Source organism: Athene cunicularia (genome assembly GCF_003259725.1).
Source record: "Athene cunicularia isolate RWA chromosome 7 unlocalized genomic scaffold, athCun1 chr7_part1, whole genome shotgun sequence".
Classification (NCBI taxonomy): Eukaryota; Metazoa; Chordata; class Aves; order Strigiformes; family Strigidae; genus Athene; species Athene cunicularia.
Window position 1 is genome coordinate 13,899,074 of NW_020799107.1, and position 13,724 is coordinate 13,912,797.

The 13,724-nt window shown below is 36.4% G+C and overlaps 1 protein-coding gene across 8 annotated transcripts in view; it reads left to right on the forward strand.

Moving 5' to 3' along the window:
* The window catches only part of LNPK (lunapark, ER junction formation factor), a 41,037-nt gene extending 27,946 nt beyond the window's left edge, over positions 1 to 13,091 (forward strand). For all 8 annotated transcript variants that reach the window (XM_026853138.1, XM_026853140.1, XM_026853139.1 and 5 more), the window contains exons 10-13: positions 3,045 to 3,150; positions 3,872 to 3,942; positions 5,218 to 5,388; positions 12,139 to 13,091. In XM_026853138.1, the coding sequence (XP_026708939.1) occupies positions 3,045 to 3,150; positions 3,872 to 3,942; positions 5,218 to 5,388; positions 12,139 to 12,329 (539 nt within the window). In that variant the 3' untranslated portion in view covers positions 12,330 to 13,091. The remainder of the gene's footprint in view (positions 1 to 3,044; positions 3,151 to 3,871; positions 3,943 to 5,217; positions 5,389 to 12,138) is intronic.
* Positions 13,092 to 13,724: the final 633 nt, after the last annotated feature.

Sequence of the window (13,724 nt, forward strand, 5' to 3'; positions counted from 1 at the left end):
TGTCCGTAACAGCATGAGAACTAAGATGGTTGGTTTGAGTTATTAGTAGGCAGGTAATTGAAGTTGTTCTTGGAGCACCTTGTCATGTTTCATTCTAGGTAACTTTAGTTAATTTTTGCCTTGTATATTAACTTCTAGAAGCTTTTCATATATTGGTGATACACAGGTCCTGAAAATTTGGTCTTTTGAATATAGGGCTAAATACCTGTTTGAGTGTTAGCCAGGTATTCTCAAAATTATTCTGGAGTTCTAATTTTATTGCAGATTATATCAGTGCTCCAGATCTTTACTTCACATCTGTCAGATGTTGTCCATTCAGGTTTTTTTAGGGAAGTATTGGATCTTGAAGGTTTTTGTGGAGCTTTAGGAAATACATTTTGCCTGAACTCTTTGGACAGCTTTACCAGAATCTAGAATACAAAGCACTAGGTCCAGTTCATGTTGCACTGAATTTGTTCTACCTTGCTGCTGTGAGGGTTTACTAAGTCTGGATTCATGCTTGTTGACAGAATACAGGAATAACTTGGGAATGCATTCACTGATTGATATCTCCTGATTTCAGTTCTCTTGCTTGTGAAAATTAGGGTTATTTTAAACATTTGCACTGAGCATGAAATTTTTTTCTGCTTATTGAAGAGTTGTAAATTGTAGCATTTTGTGATCAAATTTTATTGTGCTTGTAAAGATTAGGACAGTCCATTTAGGTCAATTATCTAGTATTGATGAGAGCTGTTTTGAGAGGGTGCTTGCTAGAAATATTGCAGCCTTAATGACAAGATTAGTCTCATTCTGTGTGTAGCCCTTTGAGAGCACTCCTGAAAATGTTTGATTCCTGTAGTGCTTCTGATGTTTGCCACAGAGTTTGGAGGTTAGCTGTACATGACATTCAGCTTGAAGTTTACCACAGTGTAGCATGTTCTGCCATAAGTTACTCTTTCTTTGTTGCTCCAGTCTGTGAAGGTTAAAAGGTAGAAGGCTTGAGATGGTAATTGCTGTCAATTACATTTAATGCTATATTTAAACTTAAAGTCCATCTTGGATCAGTTTATCAAATAGTATGACTTGCTCTGTTGTCTTTACTTGTGTATGCTCTACTTAAGAGGTACATATTATTTTTGTGTATATGTTTATGAAAGAGTATCGGTTGTATTGTAAGGGCTGTGCATGTCCTGGTGCTGTCCCCAGCTAAGGTGCTACAAGAAAGGTAAAGCTGCTCAGAAGACAAGATTGAAGTTGACTGTTTTTTCCATGGTATCTTTCAATTAAATGTCCTTCTGAACTAGTTCAACTTGCAACAAACTTCTCTCCTGCAAGTCCTTTATTTGAATTCTTTTTAAAATCCTCTTTTCATCTTCAGACAGTGGGTTTAGTTTGCTTTACCTGTTAGCTTCCTCTTTGTTTAGTGGGCATTATGTGGGATTCTGTGAAACATATCTTCCTGAGAAAAACACTGGAAGCATACAGCAATTTGAAAAGAGAATTGAAAGCTGCATCTGTGGTCACTAAAAATCTTTTTTTTTAAGCTATGTCTTTTGTATATCTGTTTTTACCAAATATACTGAGAATAGCTACAAGTCAGAAATCTTCCCTGAGAAAACAGTGGTCACTTCTTGCATCTTGAGAATTTTACTTCAATGGATTAAGTGTACTTGATTCTTGCATGGCTTCACATTACCATATGCTCATCTCAGTATGAAACCTGCTAATATTAGCTGAACTCTTTCTGTCTAACATTCTTAACTATCTTGAGCTTGATTAGGACTTTTGCGTTATTATAAGTAATTTTGTTGGGTTAAACTGAGTCTTATCTGTCAGGTTTCATAATTTGTCTTCAGGTGGCTTGAAGCTGATTGTTTTGCCCCAATTTCAATGACCTGAAAGGACTGGTTTGTCTTACTCAAACATCATTTTTTGTGGCCTTTGAATGTAATTCATAATGGTCTTACGGAAATACATTTTAAGTCTTCCTTGTTCCTCTCAAGTGCTCACTTAATTTTCTCACATTCAAGACTGTCTGGTATCTGTTTGTTGCAAGTACTTTAACTTCATACCTCCTGTGCTTGTGTAAAATGTCTCTTGGCCAGGAGCATGGCCTTGGGAAGAAGGTTCCTATCTAGTTATTTCAGTGGTCACATCTGAGTGATTCAGACAGTTCCTTACCAGATCATATTTTGCTCGTTATGTCTAGTGTCTTCTGTTTTAAGGCTGGAAAGGAAGGTGGACATAAGAACTTAAAGCTACATAAATGGAAACTGGCAGCTTGCGGTGGTTTTGTACGATAGACCAGATGTTTTAAAACTTTGTGGAAGGACAAGCTTATGCCACTGGTCTGCTTTAACTGCCATTGTGAACAGAGTGCCAACTATTACTGTCACCTGTTGTTAATGGAGTTTTAATTTGACAGTAGTTCATTAAACACATGTGACTCACTGAAAACTGATACTTAATAGTGTCCCTCTGGTTTCTTTGACTAAGCATAAATCTGAAAATATCCAACTTTTGTTTAAATGGGGGATTACCAAAATGCCAAATGGCTGCACAAGTTTAAACTGAACAGACACTGAGGACATGCTCATTCAGTATAATAACACAGAAACCAGTGGGTGCTTCTTTGGTAACATCTTTACTTCTACTGTTGTAATTGATTTTACCAGATTTATTGGCATAAACTTGAAGTGTTGAATATGCAGAGTTGAGAGTGTATGAAGAAAACTCAAGGTGGTTGTTGTTCTTTGCTTAAAAAGCCTCTATTTGTGAGTAACCATTAAATACTATTAATGCCTTTAGTTCCTTAGGAATTACAAATTTAATTACATATCCAAGGTGTAAAAGTAGTGATTTAATAAGATTATAAGCTAAGGGAGCAGAAGAGAAACTTTCAACTGTTGTGGGTGTAAATATCTTTCAGCTTTTTTAGTGGACTGAGAAATGTGGTTGTGTGTATTAAGTAGGTGCAATTATTTTATTGCACTAGTATGCACAGTGAAATATCATATATAATAATGTAGTTGAAAATAGTTTTGACATAGTTTGTGTCTTCCTAGGTCTTCATCCTCCAGGTCCTCCTTTAGCAAGACCTATTCTTCCTCGAGAAAGAGGAGTTGTGGACAGAGTTATTGAATACTTGGTTGGCGATGGTCCTCAGAACAGGTAAAATGTTGCTAAAGGAAATACCTAAACACTTAAGAGATAGGAAGTTTCTTAACCTTTTTTTTTCCCCAAGTCAGAAGTGTCAAGGTTAAAGGAATTGTAAATTAATTTGTCTGAAATTTTCAAAATGAAATGGTCCTTAGGGCTTCACCTGAAATTTGTTTGTAGGAAAATTGGTAACTTTTTGACAGAATTAACCTCTACTTGGGTGGTATTAGCCATTTGATACAAAGAGAGAAATCTGTGCTCAAGTGTGTGAATGAATTATATTTGTGAACTAGAAAAAGTAATTTGATTATTTTAGCACTTCAGCTTTCAGATTATTTCAGGAGTAAGCACCATTATAAATGCTTTCAGATTGCTTTCAGAACTGTTCAAGCATATCAGAACTTCGATGTTAACAACGGTCACTTTTCATGTTGACTGTATGCTAATGAAATATAAACTTAATTTGGGGGTTATTTTCTTACAATGATGATATTAAAAATATGTTCAGCCATGAGTTTTAAACTGTGGCTAAGAATATTTCACTGGTTTTAAACCAACTTAAAAAACTTATGTAATGTATAGGTTTATTTTGCTTTAAAGAATAATTTCCCTGTGGAAATGACCTTTTTAAGCATAAATATCTAAGCTATTAGTCGATATCTAAGGTAAAAGGAATCTTGTGTCAGTGTTATTACTTAGAAGTCTGTAATTATATATTATTCATGTTTTCCAGGTATGCCCTTATATGCCAGCAATGTTTTTCTCACAATGGTATGGCTTTGAAGGAGGAGTTTGAATACATAGGTAAGAGCTAATCTGTGGCAGACTGTATTAGTAGGCTTATGTTTCATAACTAACATGCATCATACTTCATTCTGGTTGCAGTTAAGTACTTAACTGACACTGTGAAATGCCACTTCATATGGGAACAGTTTTATGGTAACTTATTACTCTGTATCTTAAGATTCACTTCAAGACTTAGAGAAGTGCTTTATTGCAACCTTCAGGCCAAGGATTTTATGTGTAGAAAACTATTCGGTAGAAATAAGCCTCCTCCAATACATCCCTGAGAATTGCTACTGGCTATGAATGGTTCTCAGAAGGGTTTTATATTGAGAAACTATCTGACATTAAAGTGTGCCTCTTTTTTTACCAGAACTTAAACAAAATTTTGCTTTGGCAAGAAGATCTTGGGGAGGTATCGGAAAAGGAGTGGAAACAAGCCCTAGGGGGCTATATGTGAATTTATGGCTGACAATAACTTAAGACAGACACAGGTCTTTATTGAACACAGATGTTTTATTTTGCCTCCTTTCTACCACAAGTGTAAGCCTGATGCTTAAGAAATGAGGGAACCTTAGATAGATCTTCTATTCAATTTTTGTTTTCCTTAATTTTGTGAGTAAATATACATCATTGTAAGAATAAGCTGAATGTTTCCTGTGGAACCAAAGATATGTAGTCTGTATGTCAGCTCAAATGAGTTCACAATTCAGTTGTTCAAGAAATTGCCACTTCCCCCCTTGTCTGGGGGGGGGGGGGAAATATGCATTTAATTGTTAAGTGATACCCATTACTACTCTGGAATAAAACTGCCTGTTCTTAATTAAGCAATACTGAGGCAGAATACTTCTCAAAAAGCAGAGTGACACATACCTTGCAGAATCTATAGCATCTCCTTACTCAAAGGGTGAGGAAAGTGGCATCTTAAGGGGGGAAAAAAAAATCATTTGTCAACTTAATTCTTTTGTAGGAAAGAAGAACACCATGTGACAACATCTGGTGGTACTGAATTGCCTTATTTTGTTCATTGTGGTCAAATCTTTCACAGTGGTGGGCATTACTCATAAGTGCAGCAGAGCTGAAAGCAAGCAGGTTTTTAGGAAGCAAACTATGCTGAAGTTAAAAATGGAGATATATGGAACAAGTTGGGTAAATTTGATGGAGGTACTCTCAGGTACTGATTAGTCACTTAATTCTTCGGTTTTAGTATTTTGGACAGTCAGAATGTAGTGTAGGAATAAAGGTGAAATGTGCAATTAATTAGTGAGGCTACTTATTGGTTGTGCTTTTGTGTAGCATTTAGGTGTGCCTACTGCTTTTTCTTGAATCCTGCAAGAAAGACTAGACCTCAGGCCCCACGACTTCCAGACTTCAGTTTTGAAAAAAAACAATCTACAGAACTGCGATCTGAAACTGAGCCTCTAGAACCTCAAGAGAGAAAGCCCTGTGAGACTCAACAGATAGAAGGTATGTGCTAATCTCATGAAGTCTGCTATTTTTGTAATGTTTAATGAAATCCTCCCCTCTCATCTAGCTCTGTTTAGATGAAGTTTTTTATAAAAGTAAGAACTGAAGAACTTGGACACGGGAACAGGCTTCATAAGAAAGTGGTCAATGCCCCAAGCCTGTCAGTGTTTTTTTGGACAGTGCCCTTAAAATGCTTTTAACTTTTGGTCAACCCTGAATTGGTTGGGCAATTGGAGTAGATAATTGTTGTTGGTCCCTTCCAGCTGTAATAGTGTAGCCTATCTTGACTTTGTAGTGGGTGCAGCTTATAATTTTTTTCAGTTCTTCTTGTGCTTGCTTTTAGCTTAGCTTGTTGATACTATTGTCTTCTATCCTGTACCGTAAAATTTCTTCATATTAGGCAATATGTCTCATGCAAATGATAGCATAAGAGAATTTTTCACTGATAAACAGGTAGCACTGTAAATTACAGCAACGATTAAGAAGGGAATATGTCCCGAAGTGGTTAACTTTCACTGTGTTCAGCAGGTCATTTGATTGAGGTGTGTTGGAATTTCTGCCTTTGTTCCTTTTGCTGTTTTCCTCAGGGCAGGAAAATCTAGTAAAACTGCCTTGTTTAATTTCAGGGAGTTCAAAGACAAATTGTCAATTTTAATTTAACGTAGTTCCTTTTGAGACATTTTATAGTCTGCAGATACAGTAGGCATCTGGTGTGCAGCCAACAGGAAGATATTCAGTGTTTAAAAGTCTCCAGAAATTATAATTTAAAACCAGAGAATCTCCAGTTAGATGTGCTATTGAGTAGTTGTTTGAACAGGGATCATGGGGGAAGCTATTGAATAGTGTACAGCCCTGAGATTCAGGCTGGAAACTGTGGGAAACTGTCAAGAGTGTAACAGAAGGAACGTTTCTGCTTAATTATCTTTAACAGGGAATACAAAATGGTGCTGGTCTTTACTTTTTGTCATGAGAAGACTGCGTGAGACTTGTAGGGAAGCAGTAGCAATACACAACTGTAGCTGGTTTTGGGTGTGGTCTGCAGGTGCATTAAGAGGGAAACTTGGTTTTGTTTCTTGTGCCACAGTGCTCTTCATTAAAAGTAGTATTAAGACAACTAATAAGTATTTCAGGAAGACTGAAATCAGCTGCATCAAGTGAAGACAATGTGAATGTCATCTTTGTCCTCAAATGCTCTAGTCATGTTTTCAGTGAATGGAGGGTAGGTTGGTAGCTTCTTGATTACTTTTAAAGTTGGAAGATTCTTATGGAAAAGACATAATTTATTACCAGGATCTTCAAAACTCTATTTATTTTCCTCTGAGAATCAAATGGAGAAGCCTTTAAAATAGATATTGAGCTCTTGGGAGGTGTGTGTCTTGAGGGCTTCTGAGCATTGTCCATAACTGCAGGTTCTTAGAGGTTTTGGGAGAGGGGCGTGCTGATTAAGCTGGTGGTGTCATTGAAGGAAATGTTTATCAAACTGTGCTGTTAATGGGTCTGAGGTGCTGAGTCAGTTTATAGATGTTGTAAAAAATATAAAACCTTAAGAATTAGTGTGAGATTTTCATCAGGCGCTTGAGATGCAGGGGTGACAATTCTACAAAATAACTTGCTTTTTTGAGAGCAGAATTTTATTAAGTATTTCAGGGTAAAAAAGAGGATGTTTTTATTGCAGTAAATGTGATTTTACCAATCTATCTTTAATATTGAAAATTATTTGGGTTTTGTTAGTGTGGTCTTGTATCAATGTGTTGCCTTATTTAAAAATGACAAGAGACTACTTGGGGTTTGTTCTCTGGTTCTCTTTCTGCTAGGTAGTGTTTGGTGAAATTTTTTAGAAGGGACAATAAGTAACAGTATACTGACTCTTAGTTTTATCTAGCTTAAATTTCTGATCTTTTCTGAATATTTCAGCTTCAAGGTAATAGAAACCTTTGTTTCGATAATTACTAAGCAGCCACAAAGAGTATGTCTTAATATTTTACGTAACTAATATCTGAGAAATGTCTTGTTGATGTAGAAGAGGCCAGTGCTACCCTATCAGTTTGTCACTGTGCATTAACTACCTGTGACTTGCCACGAAGTAATCTCTTATGAATGAGAAAATATAATTTTCAGTAAATCACTTTTTCCATCAGAACCTTAATTTGAAACATAACTGCTTACAGGCAGTTGGGCTTTGTTAATAAATGAACATATTCCTTGATTGTAAGTTTAAGGTATGAAGCTATCATTGAGGTGTAGATCTGGGGAAGGCTTTTGTTCGCTACAGTAATATAGCTGCTGTCATAGCAGGAATAGAGAATATCTTCACACTTGGCGCACAACGTTGACAACATTGGGAGATCCAACTCTTCAGTAACTCATTTAAACTGTAGCTGTATAGCTTGAAGAAACTGCAACTTAATGTGATACAGAAGTGTTATAAATCTTTTTTTTTTACTAGTGAGCTACTTCTACTAATGAGTAGAGCATGAAGCTGAATCTTTTTCAGTTGTGTGCTCATGCAGTGACAAACATGTTACATGCGACTCCTGTGGATAAGAGATCTGAAGAATGGTTATGGGGAGTGCTGTTGGCACTGAACCTTGGATTTTTTTAATCCTCTGGAAGTATGGAGTTATCAACTGTCAATCTGATGCAGATTACTGGCATAAATGGCCTGCTTCCCTGTTCAGCAGAGTAATTTGGGAGATTTTTGTACCAGAAGAAAGCAATTTGCTTCAGTTCTTTTCTTACCTTTTTATTAAATGACTCATTTTTTTTGTCATCAAAGGCTAGTTGGTTCTCTTATGTATTTCTCCTAAAACTATTAATGTTTGAATCCTGTTGAAAAAGCCAACAGGAACCACTTTTATCATCTTTATTAATTTTTACCTTGCCTGTATTTGGTACTGTTACACTGTGTTCTTGATTCAGGTTTAGCATTTAAAAGTGTTTTTAAGGTTGATACAGAACTTGACTGTGGCAACGTTTTGTGGTGAATATCTGGTGCTGATGTTCAGAGGTCTTTGTTAGATGCCTTTGAACTTCAGATTTCACCATGGTGATCAGCACTTTATGGAGACAGTTTCCTGTGTTGTCTCCAGATTTTTATGGAATTCCTTGACCATCTTGATGAAATATTTTATAATGATTTAATGCTCTGTCACTTCTAAGGATTCTTGGAATACAGCAACTGCTACTTAGTTTGAAAGGACTTCCACTTAAAAGGCAGATACAGAAACTTGGTTTGTTCAACAGAAGGGTTCACAGTAATGCTGTCCTCCAGAAATAATGCTGCTTCAAGTGTGTGCTTATTTACAAGTTCTACCAAAAGTAGAACTTGGCTCTGGGCAAGTGTTACAGATGGTGCAGAAGCTTTGTCTAGGCATAAAGCTGGTTAAGGGCAAAGGACTAAGAAATAAGCTTGGGTATTTGTTCTGGTCTAAATGGTCTGAGTTCAGTGTTCGGGTTTTTTGTATTAAAAGAACTGGACTGAGGACATTTTCTGTTTCAGAGATTTGGCTTGCCATTTTACCAGATATGCTCTGCTTTCATAGGACATCATGACCACACACTATGTTTTTTGTAAGCCGTTGTTTCCTTTTCAGAGATGTGAGTTTATGCCTTCTGTGCTCTTTCCTTAGTTCAGCTAATGGCTAGAATTAATTGATTTCTCAAGTAGATGTGGGTCAACTCACCTGGAGTTTAATGACTTGTCAACAAGTTCTTTTGGTTTAAAAATGTATTATATTTCCAGTCTACCACAATTCATTTTGAACAGTGTAACTTGCCTTTTTGGTAGGACATAATGGGTACAGGGAATCAAATGCTCTGCTGTTATTTGGCATTTTTGAAGGCTTCACAAATAGCTCTCTATGATATCAAAGCCATGAACGCAGACCACTCTGAAGCACGTGTTCCTTAAAGATATTTGAGACATGCAGCACTGTGTGAAGGTCTGTCCTGATGGCAAGCTGCAGTAGTGAAGAAAACTTGTCCCCAAAGTCTTGAAAGTATAAGTAAAGTGGCTATATTTTAGTGTAATCATTTTATACCATGTTTTGTCAATTTCTGCATGGTACACACATGTTCTACTTTAATAGTGATATAGCATTGTGATTTAACTGCTTATGCAGTAAAATATTCTCTGCAAGAAGAGGGGTAACTGACTACTTAAAATGAAGTACATATGTATCTGCTTTCTAAGTACTAAGCATTCAGCAGGAGTTTTGGAGGGGGGAAATGGACTGTTGGAGCGAGGAGCAGGCTTTTTAAAGTTGCACTGATACAGCTCTTTAAACTTGCCTCAGGCCAGCATAGGGCTGTTTGCTGTTGAATTCATGTATGTGTAGCTGTATTCTTCAGTTAAATCATGGATTAAGTGTTAAACATCAAGGACATTTAATATTCTTTTGTCATCTTTTAAAGTTCATAGAGTGGTCTCTTGTTAGCTACTGCTCTTACAATGACTTAAATCATGCAATACTGAGATCAAGTTGACTTTAGGCAGGCTTTCAATTAATTGGTGTATTTAAAATGAAATCACTGTATATGTTTAATGAAGGTTGGTTATGTTTATAGTTGGACTTAGTAGCACCACTTACTGTGGTTGCCCTGAATACTTACGTAAAGGACGTACTCTTTAGTTGCTTGTAACCTTGTCAGACTTAATTATTAGACCAGAAATTTCCATGAAAATTTTTTAACTGTATATGTTAGAGTTTTAAGAGTTTAATGAAACTTCATCAAGAGCAAGATGAAAGGAAAAGTAATATAATACCTGACAGTTTTTTTTCTTAACGAAGAGTCTCCATACCTTTTAGCAGAATATAAAAATGAAAGCAGCATCCTTCTCCTGTTGCTTTGAATACAGATAGTTAGGACATGCATTCGATCAGGTTTTCTCCTTTTCATTAGAAGCTTCTGCTTGATTCTACTAGTGGCTGATTGTCCTTGGGACTGTCCTTAAACATGTTGTTGATGCATGGCATCCTCCTGATCAGACTGAATGAATAGTATCTTTACCTTAATAAGATTTAAGAACGAGTCACTTCTGCAGAGTGCTAAGCATCATTCAGTTGAGGACTGCAGGACTGAAACTCTGTAAATAAGTAATGGTTGGGCTATGCTACAAATGATTTTTGGGAGGGCGTGGAGTTGTGTCTTCACATCCTGTACTTCCTTTGACTTGGCGCCTGAGCAGCAGATTTAAAGAAGGAATGTAACTCAAGTGTGGAGGGACTGTAGCAGGAAAAGGCACAAACTTATTCATAGAATTTAAGACTGAAGAAAAAATGCAGAGATGAGACAAAGAAAACTGACAGTTGGGAGATAAAGATTGAGCACAGGCTGGGATGGGATCAAGATGGAAATTGAAAAGCAGGAAGGGAGAGTGGGATAGTCTGGAAAGAAACTGGGAACATTAATTTGCTTGGACAGAAATAGGAGGATTGAGCATCTGACAGATGGCTCCAGAGAAATTTTGGAACAAGAAGCCAGGGCAGGTGTTGAGTAGTGTGTGATTGAGAAAGCAGGGAAGGAAGCTGAATCAGGAGGTAAGTTGTTTGCAAACTTGCTAAGATGGAAGATCAAGTCAGGGGAAGAAATGGAGACGCTGGGCTGCACTGAACAGTCTGGAGTCTGGAATAGGCTATATGGAGCTCTGTGTGGGAAGAGGGGTCTCAAGTTCTTGATGACAGATCGCAGTTTTACCAGGTCTGCTGGATAAGGGTATGCAGCAGCTACTCTTGTCAGTCGTGACCCAAGAAGCCAGAGCAGTGGTTCTAAAACTTTCAGCCCTGCTTGATTCTGTGAAATAGCAACCTGAAGCAGTCTGCTTACGTTCAGACACCCAACATGTTTTGATAAATAAGTTACAAACATTTGATAAGGTTAACATTTTTGAGCTGTAACTTTGCATCAGTTTTGCAAACTGTTTGCCTTCACAGTATGCCTAATACTAGTCAATAAATAAATCGCCATGAGTAGTATCATTCTACAGTACCTTTGTGTCATTTAGTGTAACACTTAATGTTTAGTTTTTCAGTGCTTATGCTTACTTCAAAATGTGACTATCTTGTATTTCTCATATGCTACTGAAATACTGTTGTGAAGCTAGAATTTACTACTTCAGAGGTAGTACTTATGATAAATACTTTTGACCGATCTTCAAAATATGCCTATTATGAAAGAAACTCCCTTTCCAGATTGAGAGTAAAGATACTTCTGTGTATCCTTCCTACAATTCCTGTAGGAAGATTGACAATACACAGTAATATTCTCTGGCTGTTTTGAGATGAGAACTAAATAATCTTTTTTTCTGATTATCTGGCTCCTTACATTTAAAGTAGTATCTACCAGATAGTGTTTATATTCTGTGTACAGATTGAACTCTTACAGAAAAAGCTATACAGTTGGTAAAACTTCCATTAGCAAGCTAAAGCTGAATTACCATCATGTCTTATTTCTGACACTGTCACATTAATGGACAAGGTTCGAAAGATTCTACTGAGGGTGAACATATACAAATAATACATAATAATTTTATAGTGGGATCTGAACTCTTTTTTGTAGTATTTTTTCTTAGATTTTACAGGTTTACCTGTGACTTTCTTGTTAGAAAAATAAGAGGTTTTAGCAGTTGAGAACTTCATGTGGTGACTACTCAAAACCTGTGTGTGATTGCAAAATTTTCTTTGCTTTTTAAGAATATTAGCTACCTCCTTAATTTCTTGAAATGGTTATTTTATAATTTTTATTTCACAGAATCTGAAGAAGACATGGCCCAGATTGAGACAAATGAAGCAGATGATAAAGCACCAAGTCCTGAGCAGCTAAATGATAAGATAGCTGAAGAAGTTGAAAAAGAAGCAGAAAACATTTCAACATCTGAAGAGTCTATCTCGGAGTCTATTTCAGCTGAACAAAGTGAAGAATCTTTAGGGAAAGCAGAATAAAGTACTCAAGTGCCTTCTGTAGCTAGTTTTTAGCTTTGTTCATGCCTGTTGTTACTATTCAGGTGAGCTTTTTTTAATGGTACAACTTAAAAATCTCGCTTGAGCTTAAACTGCCTCAACTGCCACAGTATGTCAAAGCTATGTGTAAAAGTGAGTATTGTAAATTAAGCATGTGTCTTTAAGTTAACACACAGAATGTATAGTGGGTTGAAGTCTAACAGTTGTAGCCATTGTTCAGTTTGCATATTAAAAAAATGTAGATGTATAAGCTTTTCTAAGGGTGACCTATAATTTGACATCTCTTTAGCTGTCACACATAAAGAACAATTACTGGCAGCAACTGCCCTAGTAAGTTTGGTCTAGTGAACTTAAGATACTTTTTAATGCTTCCCTGTTAAAATGAATTGAGTACATTTTAAATACACAGATGTTTACAAGCTGAAGTGTCATCTGACATTTGACTTAAGCATATGGAAGTGTCATTACAGTGGTGTTAATGTTATTCATTGTCTAAGTTTTGACAGAATTCAGTTTAAATGGCACTCAGATAAATGGCATCTGCTTTGGTATTTACATTGCAGATGAACCAGAGGCACGTACATACAAAACTGTTTTGTGTTTACATAAAATATAGAAAGGCTCTGCACTTGATTGTACTTGAATACAAAGCACTATTTATACCTGTACAATAATGACAAGATATAAGTGAATTTTGTGCCTTTGTGTATTTTGTTAAAGGAAAATAAAGATCTCTAGCAGCAATGCTTGCTTTGTGATTCCTAAAACTGAAGAGAATTTCGGTTCCGCTATATGCATTTATTCTACAGTTGTTTTGTGGAAGGTCATAAAGAATATGACACCTTTTAAAAAGGCCCATGTCTATATGTAGCTAAGGTAGCTCTGCTAGAATAGAAACAGATCCCTGATCAATAGTGGAAGTGCATATGCATTTGCCGGAGGACTTTCCTAACTGTGCCTAAAGACTGTTGATACTATTTATTGTTAAAAGTTACAGTGAATATTTGTTGCTGGATGGCTGGAACTATACTTTCTTAAATTGTCTATCTTTTCAAACTAAGACCACTTGTTACACATTTCCTGTTAAATTTAACAGTTGGGAACCTGGGCTAGAATTTTTCAGGTGCTAGAAGTGAGGTACCTAAATCAATCAGATTTTTTTTTTTAGAAATAAATGCTGACTGTGTTTAACTTGATGGATTTGGTAGTAGTTCTGATAAAAGTTTTATTGTGTGTGATGTTCTCTGTGTACCTCACTATATGGAGGGAAGGGGAAACTTCAAAACATTTTTTATCTGTCGTCTTGGTCCCGGAGTGAACTGGTTTTACAGTGTGAAGGCAGCAAAAAGCTAAATCTTAGTAGCTCAAAAGCCCTCT